Source organism: Giraffa tippelskirchi, chromosome 12, assembly GCF_054371585.1.
Source record: "Giraffa tippelskirchi isolate mGirTip1 chromosome 12, T2T-mGirTip1v1.2.pri, whole genome shotgun sequence".
NCBI lineage: Eukaryota > Metazoa > Chordata > Mammalia > Artiodactyla > Giraffidae > Giraffa > Giraffa tippelskirchi.
The window spans coordinates 71,007,708-71,027,964 of record NC_137286.1 but is presented as its reverse complement, the minus strand read 5'-3'; the positions used below and the strand labels follow the sequence as shown (position 1 = coordinate 71,027,964).

Below are 20,257 nucleotides of genomic sequence, written 5' to 3'. Positions count from 1 at the left end.
ATATACATGTGCATTCCTAGCATCCATCCATCCACACACGAGAGAGAAAGAGGAAGACACAGACTGAATCGAGAAAGGAAAAGAGAGGGACACAGCCAGAGAGAGACACGGAACCAAAGAGAGGAAAGGAGTCGATGGTCCAGACTTTTCATCAATCTGTCTCGAAGGTAGAAGCAATGACAGCGCCCATCCACCCCAGAAGGGGGAAAAGGACGGAAGGTTTGGAGAGGAAAAGACAAGAACGCAGGGAGCCATTAGAAGCTCAGCCACCCGCAGAAGCCGAGCTGGGACACTTGAACAGAATCTCAATGGAAACAGAGGACCAGAAAGTTGGCTACTCTTTTCTATAAGAGAGGGAGACCTTCGAGTCTTCCTTTCGGGCCTCCAACTTGGATGTGGGGTCTCAAAACAGTCAGGAGGGGCAGTGCCTTTTCCTGGGTACCACGGCGCATCCAGGCCTCGTTCTGCCCCATTCTGTGCTGTGTCAGCCCTGGATGGAGTCTTTCTTTCTGAAGTCTCAGCGCACAAGCTCCACGTGATATCGGCCCCAGGTGGAGAGGCATGGAGCTGCTCGTAGGCCGACAGACCTAGGAAACAGATGGGAGAATGACCCCCACTCTGCAGATGGAGAGACTGGGGAAACCCTGAGGGGCATATGCTTGTCCAGGGCCACACCACTTATGAGAAGAAGGAGCCTGGTCTGAGAGCAGCGGGGTCCTCGGAGCTCAGGCCCTGGCTGCACCCAGGCCTCCCCAGGGCTGTGGGCTGGGCTGTGTGGCTGTCAATGTGCCTGCACATGGCCTAAGGGGGGTGGTCGAGCAGTCAGAAACCCAGAGATTCCCTTGGGAAGTTTTGGGGAAGGGACCTCAGCACGAACCACAGGAAATGATGTCACCTGCCGGCAACAGAACCCAACAGAACCCGCAACCCGGGTATCCAGGCCTCCAGAGCGGAGAGGAGCCCCCAGCCAGATCTCTTGCTGCCAGGATGTTCTGCTGTTTGCCCCTGCCCAGAGGCCGGGGCCTCAGGAGAGCTCACAGGCAGTGTGCGTGGCACCCTGTCGACGTTGGCTCAGGGCACCCCCGAGAGGCCTCTGGCCCTCTGCCCGGAGAAACAGAAAGGTAACACGGGGAGCCCCAGGCCGGGCCAGGCCACCTCTCCCATGCCACCCGGAAACACCGGGTCCTTTGCCTGTGTGTGTGGATGCGGGTTTCTCGGGGTGTGTCTCCCTCAAGGAAGTCCAGGCGGATGTGGGGTCAGAAGCCTGCGGACAAGTTGTGTCCACACCCCAGGGGAGATCAGGCTGGCTGGGATGGGAACAGTGCGGGCAGGGCCGGCCGCCCAGGCTGACCTCACACCCTCAGGTGGGTCTCTTTCCTCCCGGGTGGGGATCTGAGCAGACACACGTCTCTGACCCTTCTGGGAAGAGAAGTTCGAGCAGGCAGAAGCAGCGGCTCCACTGGCCAGGCCCAGCTCGGAAAACTCCCAGCACGGCTGGCTGACGGTCACTGTCGTTGCAGAGCTTCCCACGTGATGAGGCCGAGGACGGGGACACCCCGTCCACCTCCCGGAGGGAGGGGTCGGAGCACCAACCCCCCGCCCGTGAGGCCCAGTGCAGGCTCCAGGTGAGCGTGCCCACGGAGGCATCAGCCCCACCGGGGGCGAAGCGGAGGCGGGGAAGGCCTGCTGCCGAGACACCGCCCAGGATACACCCGGCGGCCCAGTCTGAGGCTGCCACGGAGCTCAGCACACCCGGCTCCGACCCAGAGTCCCGAGAACCCCGGCCTCTGAGGCAGCAGGAGGACCTGGAGCCCAGCACACCAGAGCACAGAGGTAAGGACTCTGGGGCTGGTGCACGGGAGTGTGTGGGGAGGGGGTGCTGAGCTACACAGGGACGAGTCCCCGAAAGATGCTGCTGGGCCTGCAGCAAGCGCTGGCCTCACACCCCCACCCCCATCTTGCACACTTCAGTCCCAAAAGACATCCAACCCTGGGTATTCTTTCGGAATCTCTTGGAAGCTTTCTGTCCCGGGATACGCACATGCCAAGGCTGGTCTGTGGGCAAACTTTGCTTCTCCCCCAGCTCTCGCACTGGCCTCCAACTGGAAACAGGCTCCACTTCCCAGACCTGTGCCTACAGAGGTGGTGGCTCCAGGTGCAGGACCCAGGGATCCACCGAGGGCAGATGGAGAACCGAGCCTTGCCCTCGCAGAGACACCAGGCCAGCTGGGTACTGGCCAGCACACCGGGCAGATCGGATTTCCGTGCCTGCAGGACCCCCAGCCCCAGGCACTGATGTCCCACCCCCTCAGCCAGAACCTCCACCTCCACGTGCACCTGTACCTGCTCGGGCTTTGGCAGGAGAACCCGAGGCAGAGGAGGAGTCACCGCCTCGGCAGGGAGAGCCTGCCCTGGCTCCCGCGCAACACCCAGACGCCGACGATGACTCACCCGCCCCTGCAGGAAGAACGAGCCCCCGCTCTGGACAGAGACCCAGAGCCCTTGCCGGAAACACCATGTCCAGGGGAGCGGTCGGCTCTGCAGCCTCCATCCCTGTCTGCTCACCGTGGACGCCGGCAACTCGGTCTGCCCCCAGGGGACATGGAGTTCCTTTCCCCTGAGCTGCTTTGCATTTGGTTTGTTTCCACCTTTCTGGTGATGTTTTACTTTTTGTATGGTTTCGTCTATTTTTGTTGGTTAAGTTGGGATTAGTAAACTTTTTCATCATTGTTGCAATTTGGGACACTGTTGTGTAACTCTGGTGATACGGTGTTACCATCACCACTCTGTAGTTTCAGACCCGTTCGATCTTTATGCCCCACCCGCCAACAAAGCCTGGGTTCAAGGCAAGCAGGCCCTGTTCATCCCTCCCCCCGATCCTGACCACAATTTCATCTTTTCTTTCTGCATTCCTTCCTATATTCTTGGTGTCCCCAATCAATGACTCTCAGTGAGATGACTGAAGGAGTTTTTTTCGGACTCTCCACCTACTGTAAGACTCCATTGGAGAGTTCTCATTTTTATGTCATTTGAACTAGCCTTTGATAGCTGAAAGGACGGTGTACGTCCTTTCAAGATATCATGTGCCAAACGAAGCCCTTTTGGCAAATGCCATCATTATCTCCAGGCAGGCATTGCTGTTTGAAGGGTGACATCTCAGCCAGAAGGCAGAGGCTGAGCTCCTCTTGTTGCACCAGCTCCCAAAAGAAGCCAAGAAAGGGAGCTGGAACAACAAACCACCCCAACGCCCAGGAAAGCGTTCTTCACGACAGAAGGCTAGCAAATGACCCAACAACCTTGTGGCCCAGAACCCCTCTAGAAAAATCACTGTTCCATACAAAAGAGAAACACATGGGAAGTTCCAAGGAGAGGCAATGCCCATGGCCAGTGTACTTTAGAGACGGCCTGACCGCTCCGGGGAAGACACGCACCGACGGAACCCCTTGGGAAACAGCAGTGAGAGTCCTCACCGTCGTAAGGGTTTCCTCTGGGGACAACCTGCCCTGGGCACCACATGAGGGAGCAGACCGGCTTCTCTTCCTCTGCCCCCACACCACTCACTCATGAAGGCAGCTCAGGTGGTCTCATGCCCTGCCTGCCTGCCTGCCTGCCTGGCTCATCCGTGAGCTGTGACCACCTCCAGGGCAGGACTCCACCTTCTCCTCTCTGTGTACCGTGAATCTGCACACAGTGGGCTTTCAGAACCTTAGGAGACTTGAGCCATTCCCACTCGAGCCAGAACCCTCCCCAGGAAGGAAAACAGCTGTGGAGTCATTTTGGCCCCAGCACTGGTTCCCAAACCCTGGCGGCTCCTACAGCCTCTACGGTGTGAAGAGGGAGGTCCCTTTTGACAGAGCTTTCCGGCTGTCAGATCGAAGCTGTTGTTTCACTGTCAGCTGTGTCTCTGCCGTTGCAGCCAGGTGGGCCACGCTGCTCCAAAGGAGCTCACAAGCTGAGTTGCAAGGGAGGTATTGAGAGGACAGGGATGGCTACAACGTGCTGCAAACTGAGTGAGGGTCCCCACAATCCTCAGCAAAGGTCTGTGGTGTGCAAGTGGGGAGTAGAGGGCCCCCAAGTTCCAAAGGAAGGGAGGTACTCGGGAGATAAAGCCCTTGGCTGCTGTGGTAGCAGCTGCAGATGGCAGCTCGTCCACAGTGCACTTCGAATGAGGTCATATGAGCGGGACTCTGGAAATGGCTCCGAAATCCAGAGAAAGGGGTCAGGGTATGTGGGAATCCGGCGGGGGTGGGGGGTGGATGAAGGAAGGTGTCCTTCCTCTCTCCAGTGCAATTTGGTTTGGTGAGTCTCAAAGCTACCAGATGGCACTTCCCAAGTCAGGCCCCCGCAGGAATCAGGGTGGGCTGCGTGCCTCGGCCCCTGCCACAGGGACAAGCCACACCAGTGGCCTCCCTGAGCTCAAATGGCCGGATCTGGGGGTTCCGTCTGGGTGCACACCTCCTTGCTGTGGCCAAGTTCCCCCCTTCTCTGAGCACCAGCTTCATCATCCTCTCGAATGAGGACATCGATTGCTACCTTGGCACGTTACTCTCTTCATCCTGTGAAGACTCATTAGGCTTATCCTACAATTACTAGCTGGCCCGAAGAGATATCTCCTGAATCCAGATTAAGCTGGAGTCTCCCAGGCTCATCTGGCATGTCTTCCCTGAAGTCTGCCAAAACCCACACCCTTGCATTTCCAGGGATTCCCCTTAGCCGGCTGGGCAGAAAACCCAGCATGGTTCAAACAAGCTGACAGACAAGCGGGAGAGGACTCACGGGCAGACGGCCTCCGTCAGTTCTCGGGTGGAGCTCTGGGACCACAGCAGCAACGGGCCATCCCAGCCCCTGGGCTCAGCAGCGCCCTCATTCTCAGGCCGGCGGCTCTGCCCTGAGGGGAGCAGGAAGGTCACCAACTGCCGCAGGCGGACCTCAAGCCCCTCCCACTGCTGGAGCCTGACCTCCCCCGGCCCCACCCCTTCCCCTACCCCAGCAGGACGAGAGCTCGTCTTCCCCTGGCTTCCAACGTGAGGCCCGGCCCTGGGCCCCGATTGGGCACTGCCCCAGTCCGGAGCCAATCACAGTGGCCAGGGAGGTGGAACGCACCGATTGGCCAGGGCCAGGTCATGTGACCATGCTCCCCAGGAAACTCAAATATTACCAAGATTCCCTAACAAACCAATGAACAAAATTATCCAGTAAAGGCAAACCGTACTTTTTAATGAGGCCGATGTCACAGAAAAAAAAAAAAATGCTTCACAATGAACTGCTCAAGGAAGCTACTAAATAAACTTTCAGAAAAGTTAAGTAGTTTTTTTTTTTTTTTTAATAGGGTGACGGAGAGCTATACCTTTCCCATCTATGTGAATTTAGGTTTAAACTAGATTTCCCTTGGCTATTATATACGACAAAAAAACCCCACATCACCCCCTTTCACTCCCCCCACCCCCCAAAAGTGTTTTAGTCTATTGAGTTTTTGTGTCCTCAGTTGTGTCTGATTCACGGCAACTCACGAACTCTACACAGCCAGGCTCTTCCGTCCATGGAATTCAGGGCAATTTTTTTCTGTCACAGTAAATGCCCACCCTGGGTGATCCAAAGGCAAGGGCTCAGAGGCTCCTGAGAGTCTAACTCCTTTCAGCCGAGCACAGAGCTGGCTCCTCACTGGGATGCCTGTGGCCTGGGGCTCCCAGAGGGGAGAGCAGCACTCGCCCCACCGTGTGGTCACTGCTGGAAGTGCAGGCTGCTCCTCACTCCCCCTTGACAGTGTCCCTGAGGGCAGAACAGTGGGAATCTACTCAAGGTGGAAATGCAAACTCCCATGCAACCAAACTTCCCACAAGGTCTCCAAAACCACTCAGGAACAGGGAATTGGAAACTGCAGGGCATGACATGAATGGAGATGGAGACTTGACACCTTACACCGAGTTCACTTCCAGTTATCCCTAGACAAAGTTTCCATGAAAACTTGTCACAAATCTAGAAGAACAATGAGCAGAAACCGGACACGTGCTTTGAGTCTTCACACACAAAACTAAAAGGCAGTCCACAAAACAACCCAGAGAATACAGTGGACTTTGCAAAATCAAAGATATCTACTGTGGGAAAGACCTCATTACAAAAGCAAAAGACAGGTCATACATCGCGAGACGAATGAGTGGAAACACAAAGCTTCTCAAGGATGTGTCTCCAAACAGACAAAGAACACCAACACAACAAGCCTGTGAAAACTAGGGAAAGGTCTGAAGGGACACCAGACTGAGGAAGACACACACAGAGTATCCCGGATGATGTCCAGCACGGAGGGCCTGAAGAAACAACAGTCTAGTTGCACTCCCTCAGGCCTGTGTGACCCTGGATGAGGCCTCTGTTTCCCGGTGGCTCTGAGAGATGGACAGGGAGGAAGGGGAAGAGAAATCACTTGCATTTCTAATACTCACAGCAAAGTCTTCCAATGAGAAGGGAATTATCACCCCCACTGACAATGCCATGCACTGAAGTGATACCCACGAGTCCATCTAACCCAGAAGGGAAGGAAGGACCTGTTCTCACAAAACGGCGAGAGATGGAAGAAGGAAGATCAAGCCCACACCAATCACTGGAAAGAGAAGCTGTGCTCAGGGCTTGAAAGAATTCCTATTGGGAAAATGATGTCACAGCCCCACAAGGCAATCCACAGCTTGGATGCTATTCCTCCCAAAATGCCAATGCATTGTCGCACCGAACAAAGAACTGCAAAAGGGGTTACGGAAACAGAAAAGAGCCTAAATTGTCAATACAATCCGACGAAAAAGCCCCGATACGGACATCCAAGGTTGTGTGAAAGGAAATTAGACGACCAAACTAGGATCCTCAGGAGCGTATCGGAGAAGGCGATGGCGACCCACGCCAGTACTCTTGCCTGGAAAATGCCCTGGACGGAGGAGCCTGGTAGGCTGCAGGCCATGGGGTCGCGCAGAGTCAGACACGACTGAAGTGACTTAGCCGCAGCGGCAGCAGCAGGACAGTATGCTATTGGGAATACAACAACACACACAGATCCAGATCGATGGAATAAAGTTGAGGGTCCAGAAACAAACCCCGGCATCCATGGTCAACTCATCTCTGACACAGAAGGGGAGAATATCCAAATGGGAACAAGAAAGCCTCTTCAATAAATGGCCATGGGAAAACCAGACAGCTACATCTGAAGAACGCTATTGGTTTTGATCTCACACCACCTCAATATCGGGGAAAAACCTCACCCTAAAGACTGATGTCATGAGATAGCTAGAAAGAAGCGTAGGTCAAAGGCTCCTTAACATCAGAGTCTCCTTGCCATTTGCTGGGCGGAGGTAGAAATGGGTCTCTTCAAGTAAGGGAAAGAGGGAAACGAAGTACACCAATGGGTTTCCATCCAATGGAACCTCTTCACAACAGAGAAGCTAAGCATTCACAGATGCAAAAGATAGGAAACGGAACATGAGAGACTCCTTGCAAGTGGTGTATCTGAGAAGGGGTTCATATGGAAAGAGACGAAGAATGCACAGCACTCAGATTCCAAGAAACACCACCACCACCCTTGACCCTTCCCCCATGACCAACTCCGACCTAAAGCCTTTCTCTCCCTCTAACCCATCCCTAAAACATAACCCTCATCTAATCATATACATGTGCATTCCTAGCATCCATCCATCCACACACGAGAGAGAAAGAGGAAGACACAGACTGAATCGAGAAAGGAAAAGAGAGGGACACAGCCAGAGAGAGACACGGAACCAAAGAGAGGAAAGGAGTCGATGGTCCAGACTTTTCATCAATCTGTCTCGAAGGTAGAAGCAATGACAGCGCCCATCCACCCCAGAAGGGGGAAAAGGACGGAAGGTTTGGAGAGGAAAAGACAAGAACGCAGGGAGCCATTAGAAGCTCAGCCACCCGCAGAAGCCGAGCTGGGACACTTGAACAGAATCTCAATGGAAACAGAGGACCAGAAAGTTGGCTACTCTTTTCTATAAGAGAGGGAGACCTTCGAGTCTTCCTTTCGGGCCTCCAACTTGGATGTGGGGTCTCAAAACAGTCAGGAGGGGCAGTGCCTTTTCCTGGGTACCACGGCGCATCCAGGCCTCGTTCTGCCCCATTCTGTGCTGTGTCAGCCCTGGATGGAGTCTTTCTTTCTGAAGTCTCAGCGCACAAGCTCCACGTGATATCGGCCCCAGGTGGAGAGGCACGGAGCTGCTCGTAGGCCGACAGACCTAGGAAACAGATGGGAGAATGACCCCCACTCTGCAGATGGAGAGACTGGGGAAACCCTGAGGGGCATATGCTTGTCCAGGGCCACACCACTTATGAGAAGAAGGAGCCTGGTCTGAGAGCAGCGGGGTCCTCGGAGCTCAGGCCCTGGCTGCACCCAGGCCTCCCCAGGGCTGTGGGCTGGGCTGTGTGGCTGTCAATGTGCCTGCACATGGCCTAAGGGGGGTGGTCGAGCAGTCAGAAACCCAGAGATTCCCTTGGGAAGTTTTGGGGAAGGGACCTCAGCACGAACCCCAGGAAATGATGTCACCTGCCGGCAACAGAACCCAACAGAACCCGCAACCCGGGTATCCAGGCCTCCAGAGCGGAGAGGAGCCCCCAGCCAGATCTCTTGCTGCCAGGATGTTCTGCTGTTTGCCCCTGCCCAGAGGCCGGGGCCTCAGGAGAGCTCACAGGCAGTGTGCGTGGCACCCTGTCGACGTTGGCTCAGGGCACCCCCGAGAGGCCTCTGGCCCTCTGCCCGGAGAAACAGAAAGGTAACACGGGGAGCCCCAGGCCGGGCCAGGCCACCTCTCCCATGCCACCCGGAAACACCGGGTCCTTTGCCTGTGTGTGGATGCGGGTTTCTCGGGGTGTGTCTCCCTCAAGGAAGTCCAGGCGGATGTGGGGTCAGAAGCCTGCGGACAAGTTGTGTCCACACCCCAGGGGAGATCAGGCTGGCTGGGATGGGAACAGTGCGGGCAGGGCCGGCCGCCCAGGCTGACCTCACACCCTCAGGTGGGTCTCTTTCCTCCCGGGTGGGGATCTGAGCAGACACACGTCTCTGACCCTTCTGGGAAGAGAAGTTCGAGCAGGCAGAAGCAGCGGCTCCACTGGCCAGGCCCAGCTCGGAAAACTCCCAGCACGGCTGGCTGACGGTCACTGTCGTTGCAGAGCTTCCCACGTGATGAGGCCGAGGACGGGGACACCCCGTCCACCTCCCGGAGGGAGGGGTCGGAGCACCAACCCCCCGCCCGTGAGGCCCAGTGCAGGCTCCAGGTGAGCGTGCCCACGGAGGCATCAGCCCCACCGGGGGCGAAGCGGAGGCGGGGAAGGCCTGCTGCCGAGACACCGCCCAGGATACACCCGGCGGCCCAGTCTGAGGCTGCCACGGAGCTCAGCACACCCGGCTCCGACCCAGAGTCCCGAGAACCCCGGCCTCTGAGGCAGCAGGAGGACCTGGAGCCCAGCACGCCAGAGCACAGAGGTAAGGACGCTGGGGCTGGTGCACGGGAGTGTGTGGGGAGGGGGTGCTGAGCTACACAGGGACGAGTCCCCGAAAGATGCTGCTGGGCCTGCAGCAAGCGCTGGCCTCACACCCCCACCCCCATCTTGCACACTTCAGTCCCAAAAGACATCCAACCCTGGGTATTCTTTCGGAATCTCTTGGAAGCTTTCTGTCCCGGGATACGCACATGCCAAGGCTGGTCTGTGGGCAAACTTTGCTTCTCCCCCAGCTCTAGCAATGGCCTCCAACTGGAACCAGGCTCCACTTCCCAGACCTGTGCCTACAGAGGTGGTGGCTCCAGGTGCAGGACCCAGGGATCCACCGAGGGCAGATGGAGAACCGAGCCTTGCCCTCGCAGAGACACCAGGCCAGCTGGGTACTGGCCAGCACACCGGGCAGATCGGATTTCCGTGCCTGCAGGACCCCCAGCCCCAGGCACTGATGTCCCACCCCCTCAGCCAGAACCTCCACCTCCACGTGCACCTGTACCTGCTCGGGCTTTGGCAGGAGAACCCGAGGCAGAGGAGGAGTCACCGCCTCGGCAGGGAGAGCCTGCCCTGGCTCCCGCGCAACACCCAGACGCCGACGATGACTCACCCGCCCCTGCAGGAAGAACGAGCCCCCGCTCTGGACAGAGACCCAGAGCCCTTGCCGGAAACACCATGTCCAGGGGAGCGGTCGGCTCTGCAGCCTCCATCCCTGTCTGCTCACCGTGGACGCCGGCAACTCGGTCTGCCCCCAGGGGACATGGAGTTCCTTTCCCCTGAGCTGCTTTGCATTTGGTTTGTTTCCACCTTTCTGGTGATGTTTTACTTTTTGTATGGTTTCGTCTATTTTTGTTGGTTAAGTTGGGATTAGTAAACTTTTTCATCATTGTTGCAATTTGGGACACTGTTGTGTAACTCTGGTGATACGGTGTTACCATCACCACTCTGTAGTTTCAGACCCGTTCGATCTTTATGCCCCACCCGCCAACAAAGCCTGGGTTCAAGGCAAGCAGGCCCTGTTCATCCCTCCCCCCGATCCTGACCACAATTTCATCTTTTCTTTCTGCATTCCTTCCTATATTCTTGGTGTCCCCAATCAATGACTCTCAGTGAGATGACTGAAGGAGTTTTTTTCGGACTCTCCACCTACTGTAAGACTCCATTGGAGAGTTCTCATTTTTATGTCATTTGAACTAGCCTTTGATAGCTGAAAGGACGGTGTACGTCCTTTCAAGATATCATGTGCCAAACGAAGCCCTTTTGGCAAATGCCATCATTATCTCCAGGCAGGCATTGCTGTTTGAAGGGTGACATCTCAGCCAGAAGGCAGAGGCTGAGCTCCTCTTGTTGCACCAGCTCCCAAAAGAAGCCAAGAAAGGGAGCTGGAACAACAAACCACCCCAACGCCCAGGAAAGCGTTCTTCACGACAGAAGGCTAGCAAATGACCCAACAACCTTGTGGCCCAGAACCCCTCTAGAAAAATCACTGTTCCATACAAAAGAGAAACACATGGGAAGTTCCAAGGAGAGGCAATGCCCATGGCCAGTGTACTTTAGAGACGGCCTGACCGCTCCGGGGAAGACACGCACCGACGGAACCCCTTGGGAAACAGCAGTGAGAGTCCTCACCGTCGTAAGGGTTTCCTCTGGGGACAACCTGCCCTGGGCACCACATGAGGGAGCAGACCGGCTTCTCTTCCTCTGCCCCCACACCACTCACTCATGAAGGCAGCTCAGGTGTTCTCATGTCCTGCCTGCCTGCCTGCCTGCCTGGCTCATCCGTGAGCTGTGACCACCTCCAGGGCAGGACTCCACCTTCTCCTCTCTGTGTACCGTGAATCTGCACACAGTGGGCTTTCAGAACCTTAGGAGACTTGAGCCATTCCCACTCGAGCCAGAACCCTCCCCAGGAAGGAAAACAGCTGTGGAGTCATTTTGGCCCCAGCACTGGTTCCCAAACCCTGGCGGCTCCTACAGCCTCTACGGTGTGAAGAGGGAGGTCCCTTTTGACAGAGCTTTCCGGCTGTCAGATCGAAGCTGTTGTTTCACTGTCAGCTGTGTCTCTGCCGTTGCAGCCAGGTGGGCCACGCTGCTCCAAAGGAGCTCACAAGCTGAGTTGCAAGGGAGGTATTGAGAGGACAGGGATGGCTACAACGTGCTGCAAACTGAGTGAGGGTCCCCACAATCCTCAGCAAAGGTCTGTGGTGTGCAAGTGGGGAGTAGAGGGCCCCCAAGTTCCAAAGGAAGGGAGGTACTCGGGAGATAAAGCCCTTGGCTGCTGTGGTAGCAGCTGCAGATGGCAGCTCGTCCACAGTGCACTTCGAATGAGGTCATATGAGCGGGACTCTGGAAATGGCTCCGAAATCCAGAGAAAGGGGTCAGGGTATGTGGGAATCCGGCGGGGGTGGGGGGTGGATGAAGGAAGGTGTCCTTCCTCTCTCCAGTGCAATTTGGTTTGGTGAGTCTCAAAGCTACCAGATGGCACTTCCCAAGTCAGGCCCCCGCAGGAATCAGGGTGGGCTGCGTGCCTCGGCCCCTGCCACAGGGACAAGCCACACCAGTGGCCTCCCTGAGCTCAAATGGCCGGATCTGGGGGTTCCGTCTGGGTGCACACCTCCTTGCTGTGGCCAAGTTCCCCCCTTCTCTGAGCACCAGCTTCATCATCCTCTCGAATGAGGACATCGATTGCTACCTTGGCACGTTACTCTCTTCATCCTGTGAAGACTCATTAGGCTTATCCTACAATTACTAGCTGGCCCGAAGAGATATCTCCTGAATCCAGATTAAGCTGGAGTCTCCCAGGCTCATCTGGCATGTCTTCCCTGAAGTCTGCCAAAACCCACACCCTTGCATTTCCAGGGATTCCCCTTAGCCGGCTGGGCAGAAAACCCAGCATGGTTCAAACAAGCTGACAGACAAGCGGGAGAGGACTCACGGGCAGACGGCCTCCGTCAGTTCTCGGGTGGAGCTCTGGGACCACAGCAGCAACGGGCCATCCCAGCCCCTGGGCTCAGCAGCGCCCTCATTCTCAGGCCGGCGGCTCTGCCCTGAGGGGAGCAGGAAGGTCACCAACTGCCGCAGGCGGACCTCAAGCCCCTCCCACTGCTGGAGCCTGACCTCCCCCGGCCCCACCCCTTCCCCTACCCCAGCAGGACGAGAGCTCGTCTTCCCCTGGCTTCCAACGTGAGGCCCGGCCCTGGGCCCCGATTGGGCACTGCCCCAGTCCGGAGCCAATCACAGTGGCCAGGGAGGTGGAACGCACCGATTGGCCAGGGCCAGGTCATGTGACCATGCTCCCCAGGAAACTCAAATATTACCAAGATTCCCTAACAAACCAATGAACAAAATTATCCAGTAAAGGCAAACCGTACTTTTTAATGAGGCCGATGTCACAGAAAAAAAAAAAAATGCTTCACAATGAACTGCTCAAGGAAGCTACTAAATAAACTTTCAGAAAAGTTAAGTAGTTTTTTTTTTTTTTTTTAATAGGGTGACGGAGAGCTATACCTTTCCCATCTATGTGAATTTAGGTTTAAACTAGATTTCCCTTGGCTATTATATACGACAAAAAAACCCCACATCACCCCCTTTCACTCCCCCCACCCCCCAAAAGTGTTTTAGTCTATTGAGTTTTTGTGTCCTCAGTTGTGTCTGATTCACGGCAACTCACGAACTCTACACAGCCAGGCTCTTCCGTCCATGGAATTCAGGGCAATTTTTTTCTGTCACAGTAAATGCCCACCCTGGGTGATCCAAAGGCAAGGGCTCAGAGGCTCCTGAGAGTCTAACTCCTTTCAGCCGAGCACAGAGCTGGCTCCTCACTGGGATGCCTGTGGCCTGGGGCTCCCAGAGGGGAGAGCAGCACTCGCCCCACCGTGTGGTCACTGCTGGAAGTGCAGGCTGCTCCTCACTCCCCCTTGACAGTGTCCCTGAGGGCAGAACAGTGGGAATCTACTCAAGGTGGAAATGCAAACTCCCATGCAACCAAACTTCCCACAAGGTCTCCAAAACCACTCAGGAACAGGGAATTGGAAACTGCAGGGCATGACATGAATGGAGATGGAGACTTGACACCTTACACCGAGTTCACTTCCAGTTATCCCTAGACAAAGTTTCCATGAAAACTTGTCACAAATCTAGAAGAACAATGAGCAGAAACCGGACACGTGCTTTGAGTCTTCACACACAAAACTAAAAGGCAGTCCACAAAACAACCCAGAGAATACAGTGGACTTTGCAAAATCAAAGATATCTACTGTGGGAAAGACCTCATTACAAAAGCAAAAGACAGGTCATACATCGCGAGACGAATGAGTGGAAACACAAAGCTTCTCAAGGATGTGTCTCCAAACAGACAAAGAACACCAACACAACAAGCCTGTGAAAACTAGGGAAAGGTCTGAAGGGACACCAGACTGAGGAAGACACACACAGAGTATCCCGGATGATGTCCAGCACGGAGGGCCTGAAGAAACAACAGTCTAGTTGCACTCCCTCAGGCCTGTGTGACCCTGGATGAGGCCTCTGTTTCCCGGTGGCTCTGAGAGATGGACAGGGAGGAAGGGGAAGAGAAATCACTTGCATTTCTAATACTCACAGCAAAGTCTTCCAATGAGAAGGGAATTATCACCCCCACTGACAATGCCATGCACTGAAGTGATACCCACGAGTCCATCTAACCCAGAAGGGAAGGAAGGACCTGTTCTCACAAAACGGCGAGAGATGGAAGAAGGAAGATCAAGCCCACACCAATCACTGGAAAGAGAAGCTGTGCTCAGGGCTTGAAAGAATTCCTATTGGGAAAATGATGTCACAGCCCCACAAGGCAATCCACAGCTTGGATGCTATTCCTCCCAAAATGCCAATGCATTGTCGCACCGAACAAAGAACTGCAAAAGGGGTTACGGAAACAGAAAAGAGCCTAAATTGTCAATACAATCCGACGAAAAAGCCCCGATACGGACATCCAAGGTTGTGTGAAAGGAAATTAGACGACCAAACTAGGATCCTCAGGAGCGTATCGGAGAAGGCGATGGCGACCCACGCCAGTACTCTTGCCTGGAAAATGCCCTGGACGGAGGAGCCTGGTAGGCTGCAGGCCATGGGGTCGCGCAGAGTCAGACACGACTGAAGTGACTTAGCCGCAGCGGCAGCAGCAGGACAGTATGCTATTGGGAATACAACAACACACACAGATCCAGATCGATGGAATAAAGTTGAGGGTCCAGAAACAAACCCCGGCATCCATGGTCAACTCATCTCTGACACAGAAGGGGAGAATATCCAAATGGGAACAAGAAAGCCTCTTCAATAAATGGCCATGGGAAAACCAGACAGCTACATCTGAAGAACGCTATTGGTTTTGATCTCACACCACCTCAATATCGGGGAAAAACCTCACCCTAAAGACTGATGTCATGAGATAGCTAGAAAGAAGCGTAGGTCAAAGGCTCCTTAACATCAGAGTCTCCTTGCCATTTGCTGGGCGGAGGTAGAAATGGGTCTCTTCAAGTAAGGGAAAGAGGGAAACGAAGTACACCAATGGGTTTCCATCCAATGGAACCTCTTCACAACAGAGAAGCTAAGCATTCACAGATGCAAAAGATAGGAAACGGAACATGAGAGACTCCTTGCAAGTGGTGTATCTGAGAAGGGGTTCATATGGAAAGAGACGAAGAATGCACAGCACTCAGATTCCAAGAAACACCACCACCACCCTTGACCCTTCCCCCATGACCAACTCCGACCTAAAGCCTTTCTCTCCCTCTAACCCATCCCTAAAACATAACCCTCATCTAATCATATACATGTGCATTCCTAGCATCCATCCATCCACACACGAGAGAGAAAGAGGAAGACACAGACTGAATCGAGAAAGGAAAAGAGAGGGACACAGCCAGAGAGAGACACGGAACCAAAGAGAGGAAAGGAGTCGATGGTCCAGACTTTTCATCAATCTGTCTCGAAGGTAGAAGCAATGACAGCGCCCATCCACCCCATAAGGGGGAAAAGGACGGAAGGTTTGGAGAGGAAAAGACAAGAACGCAGGGAGCCATTAGAAGCTCAGCCACCCGCAGAAGCCGAGCTGGGACACTTGAACAGAATCTCAATGGAAACAGAGGACCAGAAAGTTGGCTACTCTTTTCTATAAGAGAGGGAGACCTTCGAGTCTTCCTTTCGGGCCTCCAACTTGGATGTGGGGTCTCAAAACAGTCAGGAGGGGCAGTGCCTTTTCCTGGGTACCACGGCGCATCCAGGCCTCGTTCTGCCCCATTCTGTGCTGTGTCAGCCCTGGATGGAGTCTTTCTTTCTGAAGTCTCAGCGCACAAGCTCCACGTGATATCGGCCCCAGGTGGAGAGGCATGGAGCTGCTCGTAGGCCGACAGACCTAGGAAACAGATGGGAGAATGACCCCCACTCTGCAGATGGAGAGACTGGGGAAACCCTGAGGGGCATATGCTTGTCCAGGGCCACACCACTTATGAGAAGAAGGAGCCTGGTCTGAGAGCAGCGGGGTCCTCGGAGCTCAGGCCCTGGCTGCACCCAGGCCTCCCCAGGGCTGTGGGCTGGGCTGTGTGGCTGTCAATGTGCCTGCACATGGCCTAAGGGGGGTGGTCGAGCAGTCAGAAACCCAGAGATTCCCTTGGGAAGTTTTGGGGAAGGGACCTCAGCACGAACCCCAGGAAATGATGTCACCTGCCGGCAACAGAACCCAACAGAACCCGCAACCCGGGTATCCAGGCCTCCAGAGCGGAGAGGAGCCCCCAGCCAGATCTCTTGCTGCCAGGATGTTCTGCTGTTTGCCCCTGCCCAGAGGCCGGGGCCTCAGGAGAGCTCACAGGCAGTGTGCGTGGCACCCTGTCGACGTTGGCTCAGGGCACCCCCGAGAGGCCTCTGGCCCTCTGCCCGGAGAAACAGAAAGGTAACACGGGGAGCCCCAGGCCGGGCCAGGCCACCTCTCCCATGCCACCCGGAAACACCGGGTCCTTTGCCTGTGTGTGGATGCGGGTTTCTCGGGGTGTGTCTCCCTCAAGGAAGTCCAGGCGGATGTGGGGTCAGAAGCCTGCGGACAAGTTGTGTCCACACCCCAGGGGAGATCAGGCTGGCTGGGATGGGAACAGTGCGGGCAGGGCCGGCCGCCCAGGCTGACCTCACACCCTCAGGTGGGTCTCTTTCCTCCCGGGTGGGGATCTGAGCAGACACACGTCTCTGACCCTTCTGGGAAGAGAAGTTCGAGCAGGCAGAAGCAGCGGCTCCACTGGCCAGGCCCAGCTCGGAAAACTCCCAGCACGGCTGGCTGACGGTCACTGTCGTTGCAGAGCTTCCCACGTGATGAGGCCGAGGACGGGGACACCCCGTCCACCTCCCGGAGGGAGGGGTCGGAGCACCAACCCCCCGCCCGTGAGGCCCAGTGCAGGCTCCAGGTGAGCGTGCCCACGGAGGCATCAGCCCCACCGGGGGCGAAGCGGAGGCGGGGAAGGCCTGCTGCCGAGACACCGCCCAGGATACACCCGGCGGCCCAGTCTGAGGCTGCCACGGAGCTCAGCACACCCGGCTCTGACCCAGAGTCCCGAGAACCCCGGCCTCTGAGGCAGCAGGAGGACCTGGAGCCCAGCACGCCAGAGCACAGAGGTAAGGACGCTGGGGCTGGTGCACGGGAGTGTGTGGGGAGGGGGTGCTGAGCTACACAGGGACGAGTCCCCGAAAGATGCTGCTGGGCCTGCAGCAAGCGCTGGCCTCACACCCCCACCCCCATCTTGCACACTTCAGTCCCAAAAGACATCCAACCCTGGGTATTCTTTCGGAATCTCTTGGAAGCTTTCTGTCCCGGGATACGCACATGCCAAGGCTGGTCTGTGGGCAAACTTTGCTTCTCCCCCAGCTCTAGCAATGGCCTCCAACTGGAACCAGGCTCCACTTCCCAGACCTGTGCCTACAGAGGTGGTGGCTCCAGGTGCAGGACCCAGGGATCCACCGAGGGCAGATGGAGAACCGAGCCTTGCCCTCGCAGAGACACCAGGCCAGCTGGGTACTGGCCAGCACACCGGGCAGATCGGATTTCCGTGCCTGCAGGACCCCCAGCCCCAGGCACTGATGTCCCACCCCCTCAGCCAGAACCTCCACCTCCACGTGCACCTGTACCTGCTCGGGCTTTGGCAGGAGAACCCGAGGCAGAGGAGGAGTCACCGCCTCGGCAGGGAGAGCCTGCCCTGGCTCCCGCGCAACACCCAGACGCCGACGATGACTCACCCGCCCCTGCAGGAAGAACGAGCCCCCGCTCTGGACAGAGACCCAGAGCCCTTGCCGGAAACACCATGTCCAGGGGAGCGGTCGGCTCTGCAGCCTCCATCCCTGTCTGCTCACCGTGGACGCCGGCAACTCGGTCTGCCCCCAGGGGACATGGAGTTCCTTTCCCCTGAGCTGCTTTGCATTTGGTTTGTTTCCACCTTTCTGGTGATGTTTTACTTTTTGTATGGTTTCGTCTATTTTTGTTGGTTAAGTTGGGATTAGTAAACTTTTTCATCATTGTTGCAATTTGGGACACTGTTGTGTAACTCTGGTGATACGGTGTTACCATCACCACTCTGTAGTTTCAGACCCGTTCGATCTTTATGCCCCACCCGCCAACAAAGCCTGGGTTCAAGGCAAGCAGGCCCTGTTCATCCCTCCCCCCGATCCTGACCACAATTTCATCTTTTCTTTCTGCATTCCTTCCTATATTCTTGGTGTCCCCAATCAATGACTCTCAGTGAGATGACTGAAGGAGTTTTTTTCGGACTCTCCACCTACTGTAAGACTCCATTGGAGAGTTCTCATTTTTATGTCATTTGAACTAGCCTTTGATAGCTGAAAGGACGGTGTACGTCCTTTCAAGATATCATGTGCCAAACGAAGCCCTTTTGGCAAATGCCATCATTATCTCCAGGCAGGCATTGCTGTTTGAAGGGTGACATCTCAGCCAGAAGGCAGAGGCTGAGCTCCTCTTGTTGCACCAGCTCCCAAAAGAAGCCAAGAAAGGGAGCTGGAACAACAAACCACCCCAACGCCCAGGAAAGCGTTCTTCACGACAGAAGGCTAGCAAATGACCCAACAACCTTGTGGCCCAGAACCCCTCTAGAAAAATCACTGTTCCATACAAAAGAGAAACACATGGGAAGTTCCAAGGAGAGGCAATGCCCATGGCCAGTGTACTTTAGAGACGGCCTGACCGCTCCGGGGAAGACACGCACCGACGGAACCCCTTGGGAAACAGCAGTGAGAGTCCTCACCGTCGTAAGGGTTTCCTCTGGGGACAACCTGCCCTGGGCACCACATGAGGGAGCAGACCGGCTTCTCTTCCTCTGCCCCCACACCACTCACTCATGAAGGCAGCTCAGGTGTTCTCATGCCCTGCCTGCCTGCCTGCCTGCCTGGCTCATCCGTGAGCTGTGACCACCTCCAGGGCAGGACTCCACCTTCTCCTCTCTGTGTACCGTGAATCTGCACACAGTGGGCTTTCAGAACCTTAGGAGACTTGAGCCATTCCCACTCGAGCCAGAACCCTCCCCAGGAAGGAAAACAGCTGTGGAGTCATTTTGGCCCCAGCACTGGTTCCCAAACCCTGGCGGCTCCTACAGCCTCTACGGTGTGAAGAGGGAGGTCCCTTTTGACAGAGCTTTCCGGCTGTCAGATCGAAGCTGTTGTTTCACTGTCAGCTGTGTCTCTGCCGTTGCAGCCAGGTGGGCCACGCTGCTCCAAAGGAGCTCACAAGCTGAGTTGCAAGGGAGGTATTGAGAGGACAGGGATGGCTACAACGTGCTGCAAACTGAGTGAGGGTCCCCACAATCCTCAGCAAAGGTCTGTGGTGTGCAAGTGGGGAGTAGAGGGCCCCCAAGTTCCAAAGGAAGGGAGGTACTCGGGAGATAAAGCCCTTGGCTGCTGTGGTAGCAGCTGCAGATGGCAGCTCGTCCACAGTGCACTTCGAATGAGGTCATATGAGCGGGACTCTGGAAATGGCTCCGAAATCCAGAGAAAGGGGTCAGGGTATGTGGGAATCCGGCGGGGGTGGGGGGTGGATGAAGGAAGGTGTCCTTCCTCTCTCCAGTGCAATTTGGTTTGGTGAGTCTCAAAGCTACCAGATGGCACTTCCCAAGTCAGGCCCCCGCAGGAATCAGGGTGGGCTGCGTGCCTCGGCCCCTGCCACAGGGACAAGCCACACCAGTGGCCTCCCTGAGCTCAAATGGCCGGATCTGGGGGTTCCGTCTGGGTGCACACCTCCTTGCTGTGGCCAAGTTCCCCCCTTCTCTGAGCACCAGCTTCATCATCCTCTCGAATGAGGACATCGATTGCTACCTTGGCACGTTACTCTCTTCATCCTGTGAAGACTCATTAGGCTTATCCTACAATTACTAGCTGGCCCGAAGAGATATCTCCTGAATCCAGATTAAGCTGGAGTCTCCCAGGCTCATCTGGCATGTCTTCCCTGAAGTCTGCCAAAACCCACACCCTTGCATTTCCAGGGACTCCCCTTAGCCGGCTGGGCAGAAAACCCAGCATGGTTCAAACAAGCTGACAGACAAGCGGGAGAGGACTCACGGGCAGACGGCCTCCGTCAGGTCTCGGGTGGAGCTCTGGGACCACAGCAGCAACGGGCCATCCCAGCCCCTGGGCTCAGCAGCGCCCTCATTCTCAGGCCGGCGGCTCTGCCCTGAGGGGAGCAGGAAGGTCACCAACTGCCGCAGGCGGACCTCAAGCCCCTCCCACTGCTGGAGCCTGACCTCCCCCGGCCCCACCCCTT

General features: G+C 55.9%; 1 protein-coding gene and 1 long non-coding RNA gene across 2 annotated transcripts in view; one reads left to right on the top strand and one right to left on the bottom strand.

Annotated features, from left to right (window-relative positions):
• The window catches only part of LOC145529707 (uncharacterized), a 1,704,434-nt gene that overhangs the window by 1,118,659 nt on the left and 565,518 nt on the right, over nucleotides 1-20,257 (bottom strand). The window contains exons 72-74 of the long non-coding RNA XR_014071296.1: nucleotides 20,056-20,167; nucleotides 12,416-12,527; nucleotides 4,777-4,888 (exon numbers count right to left, since the gene is read on the bottom strand). This is a non-coding gene — a long non-coding RNA (uncharacterized LOC145529707). The remainder of the gene's footprint in view (nucleotides 1-4,776; nucleotides 4,889-12,415; nucleotides 12,528-20,055; nucleotides 20,168-20,257) is intronic.
• LOC145530092 (uncharacterized) lies at nucleotides 8,527-11,152 on the top strand. Its single transcript, XM_081550904.1, has 4 exons — nucleotides 8,527-8,531; nucleotides 8,582-8,762; nucleotides 9,160-9,472; nucleotides 9,723-11,152. Exons 1-4 carry the CDS (start codon nucleotides 8,527-8,529, stop codon nucleotides 10,349-10,351), a joined length of 1,128 nt encoding a protein of 375 aa, XP_081407030.1. The 3' UTR covers nucleotides 10,352-11,152.